This window comes from Nannospalax galili, unplaced genomic scaffold (genome assembly GCF_000622305.1).
Source record: "Nannospalax galili isolate Female #2095 unplaced genomic scaffold, S.galili_v1.0 scaffold730, whole genome shotgun sequence".
Classification (NCBI taxonomy): domain Eukaryota; kingdom Metazoa; phylum Chordata; class Mammalia; order Rodentia; family Spalacidae; genus Nannospalax; species Nannospalax galili.
Window position 1 is genome coordinate 14,114 of NW_008328000.1, and position 9,460 is coordinate 23,573.

At 48.4% G+C, this 9,460-nt stretch overlaps 1 protein-coding gene across 2 annotated transcripts; it reads left to right on the top strand.

Annotated features, from left to right (window-relative positions):
* The first annotated feature begins 2,975 nt into the window (after nucleotides 1-2,975).
* On the top strand, nucleotides 2,976-6,200 carry Mrpl55 (mitochondrial ribosomal protein L55). 2 transcript variants are annotated; one of them, XM_008839001.3, is made up of 4 exons: nucleotides 2,976-3,181; nucleotides 4,520-4,600; nucleotides 5,007-5,151; nucleotides 5,960-6,200. In XM_008839001.3, exons 2-4 carry the CDS (start codon nucleotides 4,575-4,577, stop codon nucleotides 6,119-6,121), a joined length of 333 nt encoding a protein of 110 aa, XP_008837223.1. In that variant the 5' UTR covers nucleotides 2,976-3,181; nucleotides 4,520-4,574; the 3' UTR covers nucleotides 6,122-6,200. The 2 variants fall into 2 exon arrangements, with proteins under 2 accessions (XP_008837223.1, XP_008837141.1); XM_008838919.3 differs by having other exon boundaries at nucleotides 2,978-3,181; nucleotides 4,950-5,151.
* Nucleotides 6,201-9,460: the final 3,260 nt, after the last annotated feature.

Here is a 9,460-nt window from a genome sequence, read left to right on the forward strand (position 1 = left end):
AGGTCCCTGTTCCAGGAGGATCAGCTGTTCCTTAAGTAAGTAAATTAAAAATTTTTTTGCTTATTTTATATATGTGTTTTGCCTGCACATAGGTAAGTGCACCATGTGTATGCAGTGTCCAAGGAGGCCAGAAGAGGATATCAGATCCCCTGAAACTAGAATTAGGATGGTTGTTAGAGGCCATGTGGGTGCTGGGAACTGAACCTGGGTCCTCTGCAAGAACAGCAAGTACTCTTAGCTGCTGAACCATCTCTCCAATCCCGTAAGTGAATGTCTTGATGGTAAAAAAAAGATTTAGAAACATCTTTAAGAAATAAGAACAGAGGGGAAAAAAGTCTAAGTTGTACACATGGTCCAAACTGAAACTCAGAGCGTACTGACCAAAAAGTATGAGGTTCTCAGTAGAGACAAGCTCCAGAGGAGTACCCTTTCCCCAAGGAAGGACAGCCAGGATGGACTCAAGTGAGGGTTGGGCTCAAAGATTCTAATCCAGGATGAATGCCATAACAGACCACAGGTGCATCTGTGGGGACTAAAGAAAGGGGAAGCCTTCATATTTTAATTCATTTTTTACTTTTATTCAGTACTGGAGATTGGACCCAGGTCCTCATACATGCTATGCAAACACTCTCACTCCAGCCCTAAGGGGACCCTTTTAAAGGCATCAAGGAAGAAACCTACATGCAAGGACTCCAGGTCTCCACTCCCTGATTTCCTTCTGTGTCCTGACAGAAATCCACAAGTTGCCTTGATTACACTGTGACCAAGCCAGCTTTAGGTTCTTCATGACAGGCTGGTCCAAGCCCTAGAGAATTACCAGGCACTGATAAAGACGTCCAGTTTTTGACTAGATCACTGAAAGGAAGTGACCCAGATTGAGCCATATTCCTTCAATCCTGATATAGACTCCATACTCTGATCCCCCTTACTGTAGACATATAGCTGTGTTGCCTGCTTGCTTGTTGCTTATGGCCTCCCTAGCAGCACGCAGAAACTCCCAACAAGCTCTAGTAGGCTGGGTATATCTGGAGTAGGTTTTGAAATTGCAGTCGACCAGCAAGGAAGCCCAGCTCCTAGTGTGGGAACAGGACATCTCTGCTGTGGGCAAGGGCTGTGGGCAAGGTGTTCAAGTTAGAGACAGAATCACAGCTACAAAGAGGCAGCCTCCACCACCAGTCTGTTACCACTATGGCAGGTGCAGCAGAAGTGGGTCTTGGCTGTACACAATGATGTGCCACCGTTGAACTTGTTAGACCAAAAGTCTCTGAAGTTGAGCTTATTCAGCTGAAGATGCCAGTCAAAGGCAAAGGAGTAGGGATGCAACTCAGTCATAGAGCATTTGCCTAGAATGTGCAAGAACCTAGGTTCAACCAACAGTACTGCCAAAGGGACATGGGGGCAGTGATAAGTTAAAAGTCCAGGACACAATCTCTAAGCCACCAGCTGCATGGCCAGACAGCAGCTGGAAAATGTCTACTGGACCTGAAGCCAGGGGTTCTATAATGAGACTTTTGGGAGAGGAGACAGAATGTTCACACTGAACCCACATTGGATGTGGAGAACAAGGGCAGAGCACTTTGAAGCTGTCAGTCTTGGGCTAGGAGGCTGGTCCGTGAAGAGAAGGGTTTGATTTTTGCTTTGTGAGAAATGTGAAAGAGACATTCTTTCTGTTTGAGATTTTTGGCTTGTGTGGCCATTTTCTTGAGATGCCAGACCCATTTCTAACAATTTTTCTTTTTTTTTAGTCTTTTTGACTTTTTTTTTTTTTTTTTTTTTTTTTTTTTTTTTTTGGTCTTTTGAGACAGGGTCTCCCTGTAGCCCCAGCTGGCTTGGAGCTCACTATGTGGACCAGGCTGGTCTTGAACTCACAGGGATCCATCTGCCTCTGCCTCCAGAGTGCTGGGACTAAAGGAATGCCCCACCACCCCAGGCTATACTTAACTTTCTGAGTATGGGAATTACAGGTGTGAGCCATCATGTCTGGTTCATAAAAGAGAGGCCTTGCTACTTCTTGGCTGATTGTTTCCAAAAGTAGAATATGATGTGACCCTGATGGGTGACATTCAGCAAGGAGGAAAGCCATGTGGAATAAGTGGTGGTTTTTTTTGTTTGTTTGTTTCTCTGGTTTAGCTCTAAGCTCTGAGTTAAAATGGCCATATCCTTTCCTCCCTCCATTCTCTGGCCTGTAACCGATTTAAGATTTAAGGCATTTCCAAATTCTCTTATTATCACGATATTCAAAGCCATTTCTTTTTCTTTTTCTTTCTTTTGGCCTTTTTGAGACAGGTTTCCCTGTAGCCCCAGCTGGCCTGGAACTCATTATGTAGACTAGGCCGGCCTCGAACTCACAGAGATCCACCTGCCTCTCCTTCCCAAATGCTGGGACTAAAGGCGTGTGCCAAACACGCCAGGCTATTCAAAGCCATTTCCTACTCTTTTTTTTTTTTTTTTGGCCTTTTTGAGACAGGGTTTCCCTGTAGCCCCAGCTGGCCTGGAACTCACTATGTAGACCAGGCTGGCCTTGAACTCACAGAGATCCACCTGCCTCAGCCTCCGGAGTGCTGGGATTAAAGGCGAGCGCCACCACGCTCCGCGCATTTCTTATTCTTTAATTGGGACCACAGAGGGAATCTCAGTGAGTCTCAGAACTTAGAGGAAGTGACAGGTTCAATGGAGAAGACATGTCTGAGGGCTCAACCCTTCCAAGTCAAAGCAAACCTAAGAAGGGGTGTGACGCCCCGCCCCCGCCCGCCCCGCCCTCAATGTGTTCGTCACGGCCACGCGGGACCGCCGGAGTCAAATCTCAGCACATGCCTAGCCACGCCCACCGCCTCTAGCCCCGCCCCGTCACCTCAATGTAGCCCCGCCCTCATCGACCCCTCCGCTGGGCCAAACTTCCACCGCCCCAGACCCGCCCACCTGCCCTCATCCCGCCCCTCCTGGAGCGCGTCATGCCGCGCCGCCCGCCCTCATGACATCATCACAGGGAGACGCGGCGCTGGCTGGTGACCGGGTCACGTTGCAGGACGGTAGTCTCAACAGTGACGGGTTTTCAGTGTGGCCTGCGGGGCCTGGCCTGTTTCCCACCTGCTCGGTGAAGTTCCGTACAGCCTGTCTGCGGGTTCCTCCAACGCTAAGGTGGCGGCCGCAAGGGTGCTGGCCCGCCGACGTGGAGTGGAAGGTAGGGCGGTGGGACTGAGGGGGCTTCTCCGCCGACGCCTTAAGGTCGGTGCTTCGGACATTGCCCAGCCGGGCCCCTCCCCTCTTCCCCTACCTGGGGGAGGTGGAACGGCCCACCCTGCGCGCCCTCCTCCACTGTTTGGGACCCTGGACTTCGCCTGCGCAGACCCCTCTGGGAGTTCGTACCATAGGAGAAAACAGCCCTGGCGTCCTTCCCCGTCTATAAGCCGAACTGTGTACGATAACTAGCAACGAGTTTTAAAAGAAAATAAACCAAGCGCCCTGGTTTACATCGCACAGGGCTTTCCTGACTCCATAACTCAGGAATGGGCAGGGCTAGGTCCTGCCACAGACTGATTCTGCGGGGATAGATAGATCCCTGGTAGCTGCTTTTGGAGAAACTTCCACAATCCATTTTAATTCGAGGTCAGCAGGCTAGTGGGATAGACTGGCGAGTAACACATGGTCTTGTATCCGAGGATTCAACCTATCACAGATTGAAGATAATTTTGTGTGTGTGTGTGTGTGTGTGTGTACACACACTTTTTGAGGCAAGGTCTCCTTGTAGTCCCAACTGGGCCTGGAACTCGCTATGTAGACCAGGCTGGCCTTGATCTCACAGATACTATCTTCTCTCTGCCTCCTGTGTGCAAGGATTAAAGGTATGCCACCCGGCAGCTATTTTTTTTAGTATGCACTGAACAGTGTTCTTCTTGTTCCCTAAAACAAAATAGTTTAATAACTGTTTCCTGGCTTTTGTATCCTCTTAGGTTGTTTCATTTTGTTTTTTGAGACACGGTCTCAAGTAACCTAGGCTGGTCTTTAACTCCTATGTAACAAAGGATGTCTTTGAACTCCTGATCCTCCTGCCAATGCCTCCTGAGTGCATGCACTGATGCTGGCTGTGTATTCTATTAGGTATTATAAGTGATTTGATGTACATGGGAGTAGATTGAATGTAAGTATTACGCCACTGTACACCAAAGGGCTGACAGTCGGTCAGTTTGGCCATCTGTAGACAACTACTGGAGCCAATTCCCCATGAATACCAAGGAATAACCCTATGTGCTACCAGGGTCTGATGTAGCTCCTCGCTGGGATTTCAGGAAGATCAATCAAATGGAAAAATCTTTTTTAAAAAATGTTTTTCTGCTGGGCTTGGTGGCGCAGGCCTTTAATCCTAGCACTTGGGAGGCAAAGGCAGGCAGATCTCTGTGAGTTTGAGGCCAGCCTGGTCTACATAGTGAGTTCCAGGCCAGCTGGGGCTACAGGGAGACCCTGTCTCACAAAGACCAAAAAATAATAATAATAATAATAAATGTTTTTCCTTGCTTGGCAGGACTTATACAAGGGCCAGTGACTGTCTTCACGTGCCACCAGGGCTCTAAGGAAAAATGATGACTGTGGGCAGCCTGCTTGGGTAAGCAAGGGCTTCTAGGGCCCTCAGGACTTCAGGCCCATTCCAGAACACCCTGTCCTCACCAGGAGGGCGTTAAGTCTCCTTAGTCCTGGCTGTTCTCCCATGTCCTCAGTTCTGGAAGACTTGTGCTCTGAATCATCTACTGTATCTCTTCCTGGTATGAGGGCCAGGACTGCTTGACCATGCTAATGGCTCCTCAAGGCCCCTAGATACTGGATCATCAATCTTTGCTAGTGTCTGGTTGCTAGGCAGTTCTCTGTCATGTCCTGACAGTGGCAGACTGACCTGGCACTTGGTGCCATCTGGCTCAGCACCACTCACTGACTGGTGCTTGCATGCCTGTCTGTAGCCTGCTGAAGCACAGTGCTGTGAGGACAGCCTTCCCTGTGCCCTGCTACCTGCACAGGTCCTCCTGGAGAGCTGACAGCAACAGGGCCTCGCTCACTCGACTGCGCCGTCAGGCCTATGCACGCCTCTACCCTGTGCTGTTGGTCAAGCAGGATGGCTCCACTATCCATGTCAGATACCGGGAGCCACGTCGAATGCTACTGGTAAGCTTCCTTCACCAGTACTTCCTGATGCTTTGCTACAGGCTGAGCCATAGTGGTGGGGCTCAGGGCCACAACTTGGGATGGTAGTTGCACATGTACCTGTAGTTATTATACTACATTACCGAAAGAGGGGAACAGTTGTTGGAGAGAATTAGAGTAAGAACTCCAAGCACCAAAACTAGAAAGAATGAGCAAGTCAATGGTTTCTCTTTTGATTTTTGTTACTGCTTTATTGAAAACAGGGTCTTATGCAACCCAGGCTGGCCTTGAACTTACTACATGGTGGGGTGGTGCTGGCCTTGAATTCCTGATCCTCCTGCCTCTTCGGTGCTGACATTATAGGCCTAATGCCACCATGCTTGGTTTAACAAGTCAGTGGGTTTTTTTGTTTTTGTTTTTTTTTTTTAAACTACCAAATCTGGACTGGAATGTAGCTCAGTTAGTATACTGCTTGCCTGGAAGGCACAAAGCATTTGGTTCCAAGACAGCATAAAACTGGGCATAGTGGGTGGCACAGATCTATAATCCTAGCACTCAGGAAGCTGAAACAAAATGATTGCTATGGGTTTGAGGCCAGCTTGAGCTACATATCAAGACCCTGTCTCAAAACAAACAAGCACCAAGTCTAGGGAAAAGAAGCAGAAAAATATTTCTCTTTATAAAATGAAAGCTTTGAAAGGAGAGAAAGACCAAGTCTATAAATATCAGGCCAGCACAGGCTAGAAGACACAGGCAAAGACAAGGCGTGGGGACCTCCTTGGTTGCTCTACTCTTCAGTGTTGTGGACATGCCTCTCCTTCACATGCAGATGCCCCTAGATGTGGATGCCCTGTCTCCAGAGGACCGCCGGGCCATGTTACGAAAACGTGAGATTCAGCTCCAACAGAAGAAGGAGGAAGAGCCAGAGATGATTGATAGTGATTTTGATACTGAACATTACAAACAGTTTTGGATCAAGACCAAGAAGTAACTGGCTTGTGGCTGCCATAGGGACATTTTGTAAGGACAAAAGGGTATATGTCTGTAAACCGCACATTCGTGAAGCCATGGCCTCCTGTCACTGTCTTTATTTGCAGGCTCAGCCCTGCAGTTCATCTCTGGAAAGTGCCTGCTTGAAGTCAGATGAAGGGCTTTGGGACTTAGAACAGACTAGAGGGTTTAGGATCCATTTAGGTCAAACCTGTGTAGGTGTTTGGTTTGGTTTGGGGGTGGAGGCATTTGTTTTGCTGCTGTTTGAGAGAGAAAGGGTCTCATTATATAGCCCTGGCTGGCCTAGAATTCACTATGTAGACCATGCTGGTCTTGTATTCATCTCCACCTGCCTCTGCACCCCACATCTTGGGATTAAAGGCTTGTGCTACCATGTCTGCTGCAAACCTTTGGGTTTTAAACATTGCTGCAGGGCTTTGGAGCACATGAACAGCGGGACAAGAAGTACCCAACAACTCATAGGTCTACCCCCCTCATCCCTGGAGCCCCAAAGTTACTGAGACCCAGTGAGAGAAGGAACCTAGGTCACAGCCTGCATCTGTCTTCATCATCTCTCTCTTCACAGCCGTTCCCTAAAAGACTACCCAGGAATGGCACTTCCCTGCCCTCAGAGACCCAAGAGTGTGGCCAGGCTATGTCTTGAACCCCTAGTCTACTTCAGTCTACAGAGTAAGCAGCTGTGCACAGCCAAGACTTGTAAACAGCTGCCTGAACCTTTGTACTTCTGGTGTTGATATAAACTCCAACTGGCTCCCTTCAGATGGAAGAGTACGCATAGCACCTAACCTCAAAAGCAGGCCTTTGACCATCTAGCTCCTCATGGCTGTTTGGGGTGGGGTCGCCTCAGGTTCTGGTTCTCACTGGGATGGGTGACCATTCAAAGCTGCTCAGGCTTTGGAGCTATCCTGGACTCTTATCCCGTATCTGCCTAGCTCCACATTCACTCTCCCCTCTTGGCCTCACCCAGCATGTGGTCAGACAGTGCAGCCTGGCCTCTGTCCTTAGCACACCTGGCCTGATCACATGATGAGGGTCCCAGGAATTGCCCACCTTGCTCTCTGGAGACCCTGGGAGTTGGCCAGGTAGCGCCTCTCCACTATATAGCTATCTGCTGCTTCCTTACTGTGCAGCTCCCCTTGGCACCATCCATTGCTACATATCTGTCCCTTGGATACCCTTGTTATGATGGACCAGTTATGCCCTCCAAAGCCAGGGTATGTGTCAGGACTCAGGTTTGCTTTGCTTAGCGGGGGACCTGCTGGCTTCAGGGCAGAGGGTCTGATCGGCGACAGAGTCAAACTCTGGGACCTGTGTCTTCCTAACAGGATGATTTATTTTAGAATTCAGATGGTTTTTATACATCCCAAGGAACTAGCAGTCACATGGGATATGGCAGTCACATACAAAGATTTAGGGTACAAAGAAACAGGACATTTAATCTGTTAGTTGGCACCAGAAGGATTCTTAAACTTTTACTCAAGGTTATCAATGCCCATCCAGTAATTTATTGGCCACACTGTTTTCTTTCTTAGAGCTAAAAGCATGGTGAACTTTTAGCGTTTAGCTCAGGAGTAAACCTTTAACCTGGCCTAATCTCTTAGCCAGGGATAGCTGAGTTCTTTGTTTAGGACGAGGAGATGAGCTAAGGGTTGTTGACCAAGACGTTTTCCCACAGATCAGGGAGCCTGCACTTTTATGACCAGGCCTCTTCCTCCTGCTAACCCAACAGTGTTCTGCAAAGTAGGGATTATCAGAGCCACTGTTTTCAGTGCCCCTCCCTATTAGCAGAAAATGCAGCCTGGACCTAAAAATTTTAGGCTCACCTCACCCTAGGGCCTGGCATCCTGGTTTCCTACAGTATGAACTCAGGGCTTATCCTAGGTGCCTCACAAGCTATTGGCAGGCACTCTGCATGTATTCAGAGTAAAGATACAGACAAAGGTGAGGCAGTAGTGGTCTACTTGGGCTGCCAGAGAGGCCAGATGGGTAATTTACTGGACTGGGAATGGAACCTAAGACCTGGTGCAAGCTAGGCAAGGTAATCTGATGCCCTCTTCTGGCCACCATGGTCTTTGGATACACGTTGGTGCACTTAACATACATGCAGGCAAAACACTCAGTAAAATAAACTTTTTTTTAAAGATGCAGCCATGGCTGAGTGTGGTGGCATGCTCCTTTAATCCTAGCAGTCAGGAGGCAGAATCAGGGATCTCTTGAGTTCAGGGTTGTCCTGGTCTATATAGTAAGTTCTAGGTAAGCCTGTCTAAAAAAGGAAAAGTCTGGTATGGTGGTGCATGCCTTTAATCCCAGCACTCAGGAGGCAGAGGCAGGTGGATCTCTGTGAGTTCAAGGCCAACCTGGTCTACATAGCAAGTTCCAGGCCAGCTGGGGCTATAGGGAGACCCTGTCTCAAAAAAAAGAAAAAAAAAAATTGCAGTCTCTTTCTGTTATGTTGAGGCAATCAGTGCAATCAGTCCTTGAACTAGTGATCCTCTTGCCTCAGCTTCCTGGACAGCTGGGATTACAGGCCTGGCTCAGACTGGGTACTTTACATTTATTTATTTAATATATTTGTAGGTTTGGGGGTCTTGCACCGTGGTGTCAGAGGACACCTTGTGGAAGTTGGTTCTCTCTGTTCACCATGTAGGTCCCAGGGATCAAAGTCATGTCAGGCTTGGTGGTAGGCTCCTCTACCCACTGAGCCATCTCCACCAGCCCTGGGTACTTTATACAAGTATTTCTTAGTTCAGATGCTAGACAAATTTTTGTCACGGAACCTGAAGGTGGAATTTCCCCATCAGTAGTGGCGAAGGAGTGTCCTAGTGTTCTCAGATAAGACTGGTTGGGATTCCTTAAAGAACTAGTGTCAGGGGTGGTGTTTTATACCTGTGATCTCAGCATTTGGGGAACAGAGGCAGAAGGATCACCATAAGTTTGAGGCTAGGTTGATTTACAGAGTGACTCTTAAAAAACCAAAAAATATAAAATGCCAGTATGATCGATCCAAAGCTAGAACTGGCTTCCAGGGGGCTACAGTGGCGCTTCAAGATGGGAAACAAGGATGTCCTACCTAGCCCCGGCAGGGGCTCAGGTGTGGGGCTCATGTTAGGATTGGAGGAAGCTTGGCGTGGTAGTACAGGCCTGTAATTCCAACATACAGGTGGAAACAGGAGGATCACAAGTTCCAAGGTTTTCTTCAACTATATAGTGAATTAAAGCCAGCCTGGGGTATAGGAAATGCCAGCATTGTTGAGATCTGGTGCCAGTCTGCTCTGGCTTGTAGACAGCCAATATCTTATTTTACCCCCAAGTGGCAGAG